The sequence below is a fragment of the Pseudorca crassidens genome, chromosome 6 (assembly GCF_039906515.1).
Source record: "Pseudorca crassidens isolate mPseCra1 chromosome 6, mPseCra1.hap1, whole genome shotgun sequence".
Taxonomy (NCBI): Eukaryota; Metazoa; Chordata; class Mammalia; order Artiodactyla; family Delphinidae; genus Pseudorca; species Pseudorca crassidens.
Genome location: NC_090301.1, coordinates 742833 through 757165, shown reverse-complemented (window position 1 = coordinate 757165; position 14333 = coordinate 742833). Strand labels below are relative to the sequence as shown.

Genomic DNA, 14333 nt, shown 5'->3' with positions numbered 1-14333 from the left:
GCCTGCTCTGCACTTCAATAGGAGACCCCAAACCAGACGACAGAGAGCCCCGCCCTCACGGAGATCAGCATCTGCCGGGAAGCAGACGATACACAAGATGCACCGCGGGTCAGGAAAAGCGAGGGCAGCTGAACCGGGAAGTGCCGGGTGCGGGGGCCGGGGTGGGCTTCCTGAGGCAGCGGCTTCTGAGAGGGGCAGGGGAAGGCACTGCAGGCAGAGTGAAGATGGGGGAAGATTCTGCGCGTGGTGAGCAGGCGGCACGAGGGGCAGTGACGGCACACAAGGCAGAAGCAGGGAGACCACTTAGGAGCTTCTGCAATATCCAATCACCCCACAATAATCTGAAGAACAAAGGTGGTGGCTTGGGTGCCAGCATGTGCGTGGTGACAAGTGGACAAACTCTGAAGATGCTTCGAGGGGAGGGTCACCACGATTTAACAGGTCAGATGAGAGACGCAAGGGAAAGCAAGAAGATGAGGGTGGAAGCAAGGCTGACGGCCCGAGGATCCAGGTTACTGGGCACGGGAAGGATGATGGAGTCAGGCGGGGCCGGAGCGGTGCAGACGGCAGAGCTCGAGTTCGCGTGTTTGCAGGGAGCTGCCTGCTGCCCGTCCAGCTGCAGGTTCAGGGAGACAAGAAGGAAGGCGGCCTCCAGGGCCTCCACACACACCTAACATGAGCTTCAGGGGAAAGAATAACGGAACAAGAGAAGAGAATCCTCTTATGGTAAAGAAAGCTCTAAACATCTAGATTGAAGTCTTACCAAGTGTCAAGCAAGAATAAGGAACACACATACACACACACACACACACAATACACACACATACACACACAATACACACACATACACACACAATACACACACATATACACACACATACACACACATACACACATACACACACATACACACACACACACACACACACACACACACACAGAGAAATATGTCCTGGTGAACTTTCTGAATTCTGAAGATTAAAAAAAAAACAAAAACAGAAAGGATAAAAATCAAGTTGCTGGCAGCAAAATTCACTTCAAAGTAATGGTAGATGACAACAGACACCATTGTGTGTCTAAAACGTTCTGAGAGGAAAAAGGCACATCTCCACTAAAATATGAGGGAAAAAACACACCCTAATACATGTAAGGATTCCGAGTGGAACAGCCATACATCCTTCCTAGAAAAATTAGTAACAAATATATTCCAGCAAATGAAACATGAACACAGGAAAGAGAAGAAACTGGATATAAAAACACTGGAGGTTTAACAAAAGCAGGACAAGACTTGTACACTGGAAACTATAAAACATTGTTGAGAAGTGAACACAACATTGTTAATCAACTACACTCCAATATAAAATAAAACTTTTTTTTAAATAAAGTAAATGAAATAAAATTTTAAAAACATTGTTGAAAGAAATTAAAGATCTGAATAAATGGACAGACATCCCATGTCTGTGGATCAGAAGAATTGATATTGTTAAGATGGAAACACCCTGCAAATCGATCTGCACTCTGTCCTGAGAACTGGACCCAAACCCTTCAAAGTATACTTTCTGATTGGCTGCTTTTACTTAATAATGTGTTGGCCTAATAACATTTAAATTGACATCCCTGTTTTCTGAAAGGCAAAATTACTCATGTGGCTTCGTTTTAAACCAAGAGAAGAACTCTGGGGCTCCTTTCTTCTTCCTTAGGTATAAAGGTCTAAAGAAACCCACAGAGCCTTTTGGATTCCTGATCCAAACTGAGAGTGAGAAGATCTGCCCCAAATAAATTAAAGATGACAACAGAAACTGAAGAACGAGACTGCTTAGAAACACGTGACACCCAGAGCAGCACGTGTTTAAACCTCTAGAAGGTGGCCGGGTGCACTCAGACAACTCAACGCTGCACAAGCTTTTATTATTAAGTAACAGCTTAAAAAACACACATTCAAGCTAATAAGCTAGAAAAATAGCAAAATTAACTCGTAGAAAGTACAAGAAAAGAAATATAAAAAAAACAAAGCAAATATTTGATTAGAAAATAGGCAATTCTTTGGCAAGTCTAGCAAAGAGAAGACAGTGAAGACAAGGACAGCCAAGGGGACGAGACTCGCCACAGAAACCCCTGCAGACGTGACGTCACAAGTGCTGGTGACCACCGGTGTCCCCAGCTCTGCAGGCCCCACAGAACTGGCAGAGAAAAAAGAAAAAACACTTACGTATGAATGTAAGTGAAAAAATCCCAAATAAAAATATTAGCAAGCCAAATTCAGCAACGCATTAAAAGAATGTTATAACACAATTGAGGAGTGAGTCTACGAATGGAAGTTGAGTGTTGTTATTTATATATTAATAAAGGAAACAAAGATACAATCATCGCAACAGATGCTGAAAAGACATTTGATAGAACTCAACGCTCATTCTTTAAAAAAAAAATTTAGTGAACTGAAAATAAAATGAAGTATTCTCAAACAAAAGGTATCCGTCAAACAATAAAAGGAGCCATTGGAATTGACAGAGGACCACCCCGAGGTCGGGAAGTGTACCTGTTACTCCAACGGCTCTGCGGCTCTTAGCCAAGGTGACAGCAGGAAGGAAAAGAGGCGATGAGATGTAAGTAATAGAGAAAGAGACAGGACTGCCACTGCCGGCAGAGGAAGAAAATCCAAAGGATCCACTGAAAGATCACTAAAACCAACAAGACTTTGATACAGATCCTGGAGGTACCAATCCAAGCACGGAGCTTTGGTAAATTCCAGAAGTGACTAGAAGCCGCCGTGGTGAAGGGGTCCCACGCTGGCCCTCCCAGGAATCGGCAGGCCGGGCCCGGGGATACCTGGGCAGTCTGCGGGGTTCGCCGGGACAGGCAGTACGGCGACCATGCCAGCTCCCCCGAATCACGAAACGCCCAGGCAACTACAAATCTAATCACAACGGGACTTGGGAGGGAGGGGCGGTGGCTCTAAGGCACATTACAGGGTGGGGTGTGCGGCCGGGCAGCCGGCCCCTCAGCACGCAGACCCCAGCCCTGCAGGAGCCCAGTACCTCCTTATTGGCTTCCTGGTCCACCGCCGTCCACACGAAGCCAAAGGCCCCTCTGCCGATGGGGCTGAGCGTGCTGTACTTGCGGGAGTACGCGCCCTCGCAGGCCGCCAGCCCCTCCAGCTCCGCAGCCTCGGGGGGCTCCTCAATCCAGGGTTTGCTTGCGAGCACCTGCGAACGCAAAGGCACGTCCGGGGGACCACAAGCAACGCACTGAAGGAGCCGGGCAGCGGCAGGCCGAGCGGCGACAGCGGCACCCACGCCCTGTGCTGCCCCTCCCCGCTCTTCCCAGGCCCACGGGGTCCCCGGCCCGAGACCCGCTCTCCACGGGGTATGCCAGGGGCCTCAACATGTCTGTCCAGACTGGCACACACCTGGACCCCACTGTGCACACGGAGACACACAGATTTGAAATCCCACATGTGGCTTGATACACAGAATGTCAGAAGACAGACACTACACAGACCCTCTTCCCATCCCAGAGGACAGAGAGAGAGAGAGAGAGAGAGAGAGAGATGCTGATTGGGAGAGGCGGGCGGAAGGCAGGAGCTGACTTCAGTCACCAACCTCCCCCAGGCTGGCTCCAGACAGCTCGCAGGTGGAGTGGGCGGAGCCAGGCAGGAGCAGGCGGGTCTGCAGGGCCGAGTCCAGGTGGCCGTGCAGGAGGTCCTTCACCAGCCAGCAGCAGAACAGGGTGGATGAGCCCTGGAGCTCCACCCGCTTCACTTCAAACTGCACACCTGAGGACGGAAGGGGAGACCAAACACCCCCGCTGCTGTCACCACAGCAGTGTCAAGACCCCCAGAACGAGATAAAGCCAACAGACAGCGCCTGGGGCAGGGGCGGAGGGCACCGAGCCCGGAGAAGGGCAAAGCTGAGGCTGGCGGCCGCATCACCTCCCGCCGGCGTGGTGTCAGCAGCCCAGCATGTCTTCGGGGGCAGCCGGAGGCCAGGGGACTCAGGAGAGACCCGCCACCAGCCACCGATTCGGACGAGCCTGGAAAACCTGCCCCCAACACCCTCCACAGGAGTCTGGCTCGGGAGCCACACGTACACACACGTGCCACCTAACTGTACACGTCACCGTGCACACTGCCGTGGCACATGTGTGCGTGGACACAGCCTCCTGGGAACACAGCAAATCTAAGGTAGCTATCGGGGAGGTTTACAGGGGATTTTATTTTCTTCTTTTTGTTTATATTTTCTAATATTTCTGCAAATAACACATATTACTTATGTAACTCTTTTAAGTTTGGGAAAAACCCTGGTAACCAACACTACGAAATCAGCAACGAGGAAACAACTGGCTGAAATACGGCAAATTAGGAAATTAGGAAAAGAAAAAGGGACAAGTGAAGGGGTCTGACGGCCACACCCCCAGAATGGAGATTCTGAGGCCAGAGCAGCCTGAACCCCGACAGCACACGGAAAACCACCACCAGCCCCTCAGCCACACCTGCCTCCTGGTGTGGCAGCGGGGAGCCCACCCCCTGCTGCACCGCACGGAGGGCCTGGGCCCCCGGGCTGCCCCCTCCCCGGCACACGCACCTGTAATCCTCACTTTGAAGAGGTAAACTCTAACCTCGGCTCTATATTTAATATAACACCTCATTCCTGCCAAAACGATTCCGGGGATGAAGCCCCATCAGAGGCCAGAATCAGGAAGCCCCCCTGACCCCGCTGCGCCACGCTCTTGGGGCAGCAGGGCAACGGGGGACCGGGCCCTCCCTGCCCCCCACCCGCACGTACTCAGCTGTGAGCCGTCTCGGTGGTAACAGCTCCCCGCGTAGGCACCCTCCTGGATCTCGTGCTGCAGGTGGGCGGCCCCAAGCGGCGCAGAGCCGTCTGCTCTCACAGGCGTGGAGGTGACCTGGAGGCTCAGCCTGGGTGCCTCTAACAGGGACGCATCCATGGGGCCGGCTCCCGACACAGGAGGGACGCGGTCCAGGCTCTCTCGGCCACCCAGGTCATAGTGTTCGGAGGACACCAAGCCAGTCTGCGATGGTTCTGTTCCATCCAGCCCCAGACAACTCTCACGGAACTGCCGGCCTTCACCCAGATTGAAGTTGGTGCCGGTCAGCAGTAACAGCTCCCGGCCGTCCAGGACTTCTGACCTCTGCCTGCGTAAACCGCTCACGTCCACATCAGAGACCCCCAGCGAATGGGACCGGGTCCCCCCGAGTTCAGACGTAGCGCAGGAACAGTTCGAAGAAGTTCGGTCTGTCCATTCGCTGAAAACGAGTTCCTTGAGGTTCCAGGAAAACGAATTCTCGCCAGCCTCCCGGGCCTCCACGGTACCGGGCAGGTCAGTGGCAAGGGTGTAGCGGGCCGAGGAGCTGCCCGAGCGGCCGCCATGCGGGTCTGTGCCTCCCAGGTCACACAAGGACGCAGGGGCGGAGGGCGGGGGCTGCTCTGCGGGGACCAGCTCGGCACAGGAGACACCCCAAGGCCCCGCAAAGCTCGGTGCAGGCAGCTGCTCCTTAATCAAGCACGTCCCCAGCCACGGCTCATCCAAAGAAAGCGTCGAGAGCAAGGGCTGCACCGTCCCCAGGGGGCTGGGGGCCGAGCCCGGGCTTCCCCGCTGAGTGCTCCACTCTGCCTCGAATCCAGGGCCGCGCACCGGGAGGCCCTGCCCTGCCAGCTGACCCGCAGCGTGCGGCCTGGCCTTGGTGGCATCAGCCCCGTGGTTTGAATCGCTGGTACCACTCGAGCCCCTCCGTCCCAGCTGTGTCTCCTGATATAGGCCACCCCTTCCAGCACCACTGGTCCCATCTGTACTTGGCACTGGTGTTTCAGCATCTTCATGGGAAGCACATGGTTTTGTGTCCACTGGGTCAGACCTGTTTCCTCCCAGAAGGTCCTGCCTGAGGCTCTCTGCTGTTGCCAGCCACTCTTTCTCTAAGGCAGTGCTCCGGTGGTCCTCTGGCGACAACCGACGGCCAGGGGCTGACGGGCATCCCCCCGGCATGTCTCGCCGGCCCTCGGGCAGTGACTGTTCCTGGGCTGGCGGCCTTCCCTCCGGGATATTTTGCTGGTCCTGGGGTGACGGCTGTTGGCCATGGGCTGGTGGGCTTCCTTCTGGGACGCTGTCCACCCTGTGGATTGTTATACGGATGACATAGTCACTGAGGAGCCACAGAAGAGTCAATAAAAAGAGGCCACAGGGGCTCCCCTTGATTAGAGACCCGCACCATGCAGTTAACGCCATAAACTTATGACAGAAAAAAAGACTTTTATAACTAAATTTAAAAATGAAGAACCAACTCACATATTCTCCAGATAAATCCACGCTTAGCAATGATTTATCCAAGAATGCCACTGAGTGCCTAGGACCCTCTGCTCAAGGCTGTGGTCAGCAATCTCACTTTGCGGTGAGTGGGACCCCGACAGCCGTGCAGCCAGCCTCTTCCTGCCCGCAAGGTGGAGGTGTGGGAAGAAAGGAGAGGCATTGGACACTGCACGCGGTAAACCACAATGGCTACAAACACCATCGGATCTCACAGCTCAGAGAGGGCAGGGCACGAGGGGCAGGAGGCTGGAAGAGCCGTGCCCCCAGGGTCCTGAGAGCTGGAGCACAAAGCCCCCAGCGCACTCAGCACGGGCGGACCACTGAGGAAGAGGCCGCCACGGCCCACCTGGCAATCTGCATCCAGACTCCCCTCTGCCGGCCCCGCTGCCAGCACCCACTCGGCCGGCGGTGCTGAGCGCCGGCCCCGTGTCAGCCCAAGGTCAGCTGCAGGCACCAAGGCCAACAGAAAGTGGCAGTGCCGGCCTGGCTGGGGAGGCGTGCGGTGATCTGTAAATGTTACACCAGGGGCTCATAAAGAGGCGGGGAGAGGAAAGACGTCACTTAAGGATGGGTCCCACAGAGGAGGCCGCTGTGAGTGGAGTTCTCAGGGACAGCTGAGGGGGCGAGGGCCTGCAGAGACCAGGCAAGAATGACGCCACCTCTATCTACCACCACCATCTACCTGGGCCAAGAGGCCAGCCCTGGACCCGTCTCCGGGGAGCCACACGGCCTCTGCGGTGTCAGCAGGTGAGGCGACAAGTGAAGGAAGAAGACGGTAACTGGCCCATGAAGGACGCATCAAACACTTAGAACTGCGAGACCAGAAACGTCCAGCGAAGAGGAAATGCAGGAATGGCCCATCTAGTTGAAGCTCCTCGTTACCCACCCACGTCCCAGAAAATCAAGCCCACGCACCGCACTGAGGTTCGCTCAGCACGTGAGCCATCGCTAAGACACACCTGCCCCGACGCGGGCCGGGCACCTGGCGCCCACACCAGCGGGTGCCCCTGAGCCCAGGCCCCACCATGCGCCCCCAGGCAGCACAGAATCCTCCCTCCTCACCGTGTGTGTGTGTGTGTGTGTGTGTGTGTGTGTGCGTGCGCACACGCACACACACAGCAAGGAGAGCCTGCAGTCACGCTGCTCCAGCCACCAAAAGTTAAATAGGAAAAGGCCAGGAAGTTGAAGCAGATGACAGGAGCCGTGTTCACAAACCATGGTGCCACCTGTGAGGTGGCGGCTCTGAGGCAGCGCTGCAGAGAAAGGTCTCCGAGACACACACACCGCGTGTCCAGGCACGTGCACACATTTAGGGCAACGTGTGCATGGCAGCCTGCCCGTGCCTATGTAACACACACTTCCATCTAAGCACATGGGGAAAGGGGTCCTGCAAGGTCACTGACGGCAGAGGTTCTCTCTGGGGACAGAGTCACGGGGACTTCTACTTTTCACCATTATTCTTCTGTACTTAGAAAAACATACACATTCATGTAGTACGTATTTAAAACATAATTTCAAGACTAGAAAACAGCGTGTATGTGTGAGTGAATAAATCTCACACAATGGTGAACAAAATATGCCGGAGATAAGGGAGTGCATTGGGTGAAGTTCAAGAACAGGCACCTCCGACCTGCGTCCTGACCCCAGGGCAGTGAGGGACACCGAGTGGCGTGGGAGCAGGGCCTCCCAGGGTGAGAGGAGAAGGTCCAGAGAGGCTGGCGCATGACTGTATGCTACGCTTCAAAGAGACTGTTTTAAAAAGAGAAACTTACTGAAAACAAACCAAAATGCTATGCACAACAGGACTGTGGTAACTGAGCAAGTGGATGTTCTATTTCTACTTTCTTAAATTTTCCACATTGTACCTCGTCTCCTCTAAATAGAATAACTTTGTTATTTAAAAATGCATAGCAAACAGATTCAAATTATTTACAGAATGAGAAAATTACGCTGGAATCAGCTCCCCGGAACCTCCCTGAACGCCTTCTTATCCATAAACTGGGGCCCGTCTCACGGAGCCTGCAGGGACCCGGCCGGGTGACACAGAAGCACTGCCATCGCGAGGGGCAGCAGCAGGTGTCACCTCCAACATTCCCAAGGACTGAACACTTCCCCAGGGTGCCTCCCCCCTGCCCCTCGCGCACCCGCCCCTCCCCCAGAGGACTTACCCCAGAGTGGGCAGCGCCGGGAGGGAGAAGGCGAGGCGGCCCCCGGCGTCCACTGGAACCTGGGCCCTGGGCGAGGCAGCCTGGCTCTCCACTGGCTTTGGGGTCTCAGTGTTCACCCTTAGATCTGGCAGCAACAGCAAAAAAAAAAAAAAAAAAAAGAGTGTTTTCCATTCGCTGGCTCGTCCTGCTGAAATGCACCTCCTCGGCCCGTGTGACTCGTGAGCAGGGGGCAAGGGGGCCTAACCTGACCTCAGACACACCGCCAGCCCCACGTCCACAGCAGGTCTCGGATCTGACCGCCACTCACTGCCCCACGGGCACCAGGTCCAGGCCCACAGCCTCCCTGGGCTCTCCCTGCTCCGCCCTGGGCCCCGCACCTACCGACCCCAGAGTCGAACCTGCCCCTCATCTGCCGACAGCCCCCGAGGGCTCCGCTCTGACGCCGGGTAAAAACCAAAGGCCTGGCAGCCGGGCCCTGCTTCCCTCCCCAGGGCCTTGGGGCCTGGCCCTCTGGCCACCTACCTCACCACGCCCGGCGCTGCTGACTTTCCCAGAAGGCTGCCCCTGCCTCATTCCGGCTCACAGACCCCAAGACGGCACACCCTCCCCTGCTGTGCCCTTCCTTTGAGCGCTGGTCACCTCCTACGGCTCGTGTGCCACCTGCCTCCGCCTGCCTGCCTACACCAGGGCCCGGGACATCACAGGTTACTGGGGTCAGAGGAGCAAGACTGTCCTTGCCACACAGCAGCCTGCATGGGGGAGGCTCTTAGAAAGTTTAGTCCCGGCCCCTGGCTGACAGGCACAGGCGGGCTGGCACCATAAACAAGAGCACGCGTCCCCACGCACCCAGAAACACGCACACACACACACACACACACACACACACACACACACACACACACACACACACACACATCCCAGGAAGAATTTGGAAATCTGGAAAAAGAGGAAAGGGAATGCATCAGCGATACAGAAAAAAACTTGAAAAAAAGGAGTCTTTGCAGACACAAAAACCCGGATACAATGAAGGAAACCCCATGTTAAGAAAAGTGGTCACAGACTTCCCTGGCGGCACGGTGGTTAAGAATCTGCCTGCCAGTGCAGGTTCGATCTCTGGCCCGGGAAGATCCCACATGCCGTGGAGCCACTAAGCCCATGTGCCACAACTCCTGAGCCTGCGCTCTAGAGCCCGTGAGCCACAACTACTGAAGCCCGCACGCCTAGAGCCCGTGCTCCGCAACAAGAGAAGCCACCGCAACGAGAAGCCCGCACACCACAACGAAGAGTAGCCCCCACCCACCGCAACTAGAGAAAGCCCGCGCGCAGCAACGAAGACCCAACACAGTCAAACATAAATAAATAAATAGATAAAAGAAAAGTGGTTGAAGAGAGTCAGTAGCCTAACAAAGCATCTTTTAAAACCTGGACACCGTCTGACAATAAAGGTCCACGTCCCAGTTGGATGCCACGCAGCCGCGTCCCCCTCAGTGGCCACATGAAACCCACTCACACATCTACTCAAACACCACGTCCTCCCACGGACGCGCCCGCATGTGACAACACCCCACGGGTGCGGAGCTGGGACGGCCCCCGAGGCAGCGCCGGGGCAGCTCCTCCTTGAACCTGCTTGGGGAAGGTGGGCGCCCCGGAGGCTGCTGGTCCCCTGCTTCCCGGAGCTCCAAAGCCAGAGCAGGAGCCACGCGCCGCCCTCTCACACACGGCGCCTGCAACATCACGTGGTGGGGCTCAGGCCACTTGTTGGAATCATATTAAATGTTGAAAGTACTAGAAATAAACAAATCCCGCCAGGACTGTTTACTCAGGGATTCATCTGATATGCTGCATCAATCCGGTCTTCAGCCACTTACATAAAGCTATATCACTCACATAAGACCGCCAACTAGTGGCCGGTGTTGCGGACACAGGCATGCAGTGACTCACCTGGGGACCTCTCGCGCTAACACATCTGTGAGACCCGCACACAAGTATCCCATCCCCTGGGAACACGGAAGGCCCACAAGAGACAGAGAGAAACATCAAACCCACACAAACAGGGTCCCCATGACGGCCATCCCATCACCCATGGAGGCCAGGGGCGGGGACTGGGCGGCCACAGGTGCACCTGGGAGGAGGCGGCAAGCTCTCACCCTCGGCTGTGTGCTGGGCATCCCTAGTGGTCTCCCCAGGCCCACTGTGTCTGCCAGCGTCCAGGCAGTTGGCCACGTCTGGCAGCAGAAAGGAACTGTCACAGGCAAGGTCCATGTAGTGGTAGAAACCAGGAATCAGGAAAGTGATGTTCTAGAAAACAAAAGGACATTTCAGAACCTGGTGAGAATCCTCACTGACCCACTGAACCATCCCTCCGTCCCGTCTGGGCAGAGAATGAAGACAACGCCAGCAAGTCTCTGGACAAGGTTAGGAAAGACCCTGGTCAAACTCCTTCTGGCAGACCCGAAGCCCTGGACGCTCAACACGGAAATCAAAACTTGCTTCCCTTTCTCTTAGTACGCCCTGACGAGACTGCGTCCACACACTCCCTGGAAGGACCTGGCGCCCCCAATGTTCCTGTGGGGAGCCCTTGTCCAAGAGTTACTCTAACTGCGTTTTCATTAACTTCAATTGAACTAAGTTTGACTTAATTTAACTAAAATTTATTTTACTTGTTTCTTAGTATTTCTATTAAAGAACAGAAAGGGACCAGTTTTGGGAGCCTCAAAAGAAGTTAAAGCTCTGGCTGGCTGGACGGGGTGCAGGGTTGGCTCCAGAAAGAGTGACAAGAGGGGACGGCTGCCTGTGGGGAACAAGGTGCTCGGTGAAAGGCTGTGGGGAACGCCAGGCCTGCATCCACGTCTAGGAGACAGTCCAGCCAGGTGCAGGGCCTGTGGCCAGGGGCGGGGGTGTCATTCAGGTGTCAAGAGCAACACATCACACAGCAGCCTCTCCTTCCTGCATGAACCACTCCCCCCCAGTCGAGTGGGGGCCCGTGCCCCCTCCTCAGAAGCCCTGGAGGACTGCTGAGACCACCCAAGGAAAGCCACTCCGAGGAAGCCTGAGATGCTCGCCTGCCCTCTGAGCCCAGCCCAATCCAAGGAAGAAGGTTCTAGAAACACCTTCCTCCCACGCTGACTCACAACGGACCCCAGGATGGTCAGAGGAGGTGTGGACAAGCCCCGGCCCGTGGGTGTGGAGCGAATCCGCACAGCTGTGACACACCCTCATCCAATAACTCAGACCCGATCTTGCTTGGGACAGGCTTTGGGGTGAGAGAGCCCCTTCCCTCTCCTGGGGGGGCACATGGCACCCAAAGGCTTTGGGGGTAGCCCAGGCGGGGTCATCAAGTGTTCCCTGTGGGGTCCAGATAAATGGGCGCAGGCGGGGGAACAGGGCCGTGAGCAGAGGCCTCCCTCTCCGCGCCCGAGTTCCCGCGGGGAGAGCTGGCGAGCTGGGCTCGAGGATGCAGAAGCACAGGCCTAGGACAGGCCAAGACCGGCTTCCCCAAGGCGGGGCGGGGGAGAAACACCTTGCCCAGGAGCTCATCCTTTCCATAACCAAACAGCATCAGAGCAAAGCTGTGGTTGATGCCGTAGATGGTCCCGTCCGGCAGGAGGGTGATGAGCCCACTGATGGTGGAAAACACCCAGATGGAGGCCGAGTAGCCCCAGTCAGGGGCCGCCTCGCCGTCTGCTGCCTCCTCGCTGCCGGGTTCAGAGTTCAGCTTTAAGCTCAGAGGGAAGGTGGTACCATCCTTGGCTCTTCCAGCAGACCTCTGAATCCTGAGATTCTGAAAGAAAGACACACCACCGAGCTAACCACAGCACCTCCTGTGGCCCGAGCCTTGAGCCTTTGCTGCTTTAGATGTACGTCCACCCACGCCCATTGGCGGGTGCCCCCCAAACACCTAACTCTCCACACTGCTCTTCCTTCCACCATCTCCCCGCACCACCCCTCTCTGCCCCAGGGAACGCAGAGCCCTGACCGGGAGCTGCGGCCGGGCCGGGGGCCCTGAGCGCAGAGCACACAGGGTCCATCAAGCAAGGCGCCAGCCCTGCGGGAGCAACACCAGCAAGTTCCTCCCTGCTGTCCACCCTGGACCACTGGTGCCCCCCAGCGCCCACCTCTGTAGGCGGCCTCAGCCCCTCAGCCCCGCCCTCTGTCCTCCAGCCTGGGGGGCAGTGGCTTCCCGTAGTTGCTGACCTCTGGGCGGCTTGCCCCCCCCACACCCTCCGCCTCCTTAGCTCCTCTGTCACCCACGCAACCAAGTCCTCGCATCACGTTTCTCTGCTCAAATACTCGGGCGTATCCGGTCTCCCAAGCCAATCTCAACGGTGCGGCCTCTAACCAGAGGCTTTCTGAGTCAGCTCCCTTCCTGGTCCCAAGATGGCAAGCTGGCCCAGGCCTCATGTCTACCCCTCACTCAATACCGCCTGCCCCCTTCTCAGGGTCCACCCGCAAGACACAAGACCTGCAGAGGCCCAAGGCCTGAACGGGGGGGAGCTCCCACTGCATCAGCACAGCGCTCTGACCAGGGGCAGAACTCAAGACCCCAGGCTCCCCGTGGTAAGGGTGCAGGCCAGACCCCAGGCCCCAGGGAGCCCTGAGGAAAGAGGGGGCAGGGTGTCTGTCTCCACCTGCTGCTGGGGGTGTGAGGCGGCTCCAGCGTGGGGCTGCTGGGAGGGTGCTTGCCGTCCTGGCACACACCTCTTGTGGCCACGTGCCTGGGGTGGGCAGAGGTTTGCTTACATTCAGTTAAGCATAAGAGGCTGCCAAATAGTCCAGAGCTCTGGGGTCCAAGTGGTCCCACTGCTTTAGAACAGAGTAAAGGACATAAAGAGAATAAGGTACGGGGGAGAGGTTTCCAATTGAGCTGGAAAGCCTAAAAATAGCAAAGCACCACCTCAGAGGGCTCAGCTCTCTTAGCCTAAGGCCAGTGGGAGAGCCAGGGAGTGCCTACAGGTGTCCCGAAAGAATCTGCTATTTCTTGCAGCAGCAGAGCCGACTTCAGCCCCAAATCGACCATCCGGCTGACCCTGCCGGTCGCTGGGATGTGACATCAGGTGAATTCCCAGCAACGTGATTGCTTGTGTGAGGGCTGCGTGCTAGTTGGTAAACGGAGCACCTGGAACTGGGAGGACCCAGACGAAAAGAGAACCTTCAGCCTCAAAGCTCCACTGCCCCCAGAGCTGCCGACTGACCTGCCTCCGTCTGACCTGCAGACCTGCCTCCGTCTGACCTGCAGTCCTGCCTTGGGGGGAGACCTGCCACCTGCCAATTCCCCCTGCTCCTCTCAGCCCCCAGACCTGTCAATAAAGAGACCCCAGCAGGAGCTCCAGGGAGAGGGCCGAGGGGCAGGAGCAGTCAGTCAGAGAGCCACGGAGGCTCTGAGCCTACGTCAAGACTGCAGAGCCCAGACACCTCTAAATGGAACCCGTCCCGTCATGTCCATGCACGGGCCACTCCTACTCTCAGGAAGCCCGGCCTCCATCTGCAGGCCAGGGGTTTGGGTCTAAGAACTTGATGCTCATCAGATAGAGACTCCAGCGGCCACAGGGCCCCAGCCACGGCCAGGCAGTGCAGGCGGTCGGGGGTCCTACCTTGGGGATGTGCTCGCCAGGCGGAGGGAGCTGCACAGAAGGGATAAGGTCTGTGATGCGCTGCCCGACCACTTCCTCCACAGACGTGAATCCATGCAGGTGGGCAAAGAGACCGTCACAGGACGTCACGGTTCCCTTGGAGGAAAAGCCAGCATTTTAAACCTTGTAATCAAAGTTTCTTGCGCGTCAGCTTTAAACCTCACCGAACTTCTGTGTCTTCAAGTTGAAGGCAAGGCTATCGGTGCTACCTCTC

At 56.5% G+C, this 14333-nt stretch overlaps 1 protein-coding gene across 6 annotated transcripts in view; it reads right to left on the bottom strand.

The window, feature by feature from the left end:
• Positions 1 to 14333, bottom strand: part of PASK (PAS domain containing serine/threonine kinase) — a 39347-nt gene that overhangs the window by 10115 nt on the left and 14899 nt on the right. For all 6 annotated transcript variants that reach the window (XR_010944109.1, XR_010944110.1, XM_067739990.1 and 3 more), the window contains exons 6-12: positions 14081 to 14215; positions 12010 to 12270; positions 10637 to 10787; positions 8490 to 8613; positions 4782 to 6127; positions 3600 to 3772; positions 3036 to 3203 (exon numbers count right to left, since the gene is read on the bottom strand). Coding sequence is in view for 4 of the 6 variants with exons in the window: in XM_067739990.1 (XP_067596091.1) it covers positions 3036 to 3203; positions 3600 to 3772; positions 4782 to 6127; positions 8490 to 8613; positions 10637 to 10787; positions 12010 to 12270; positions 14081 to 14215 (2358 nt within the window). In the remaining 2 variants the exon portion in view is untranslated. The remainder of the gene's footprint in view (positions 1 to 3035; positions 3204 to 3599; positions 3773 to 4781; positions 6128 to 8489; positions 8614 to 10636; positions 10788 to 12009; positions 12271 to 14080; positions 14216 to 14333) is intronic.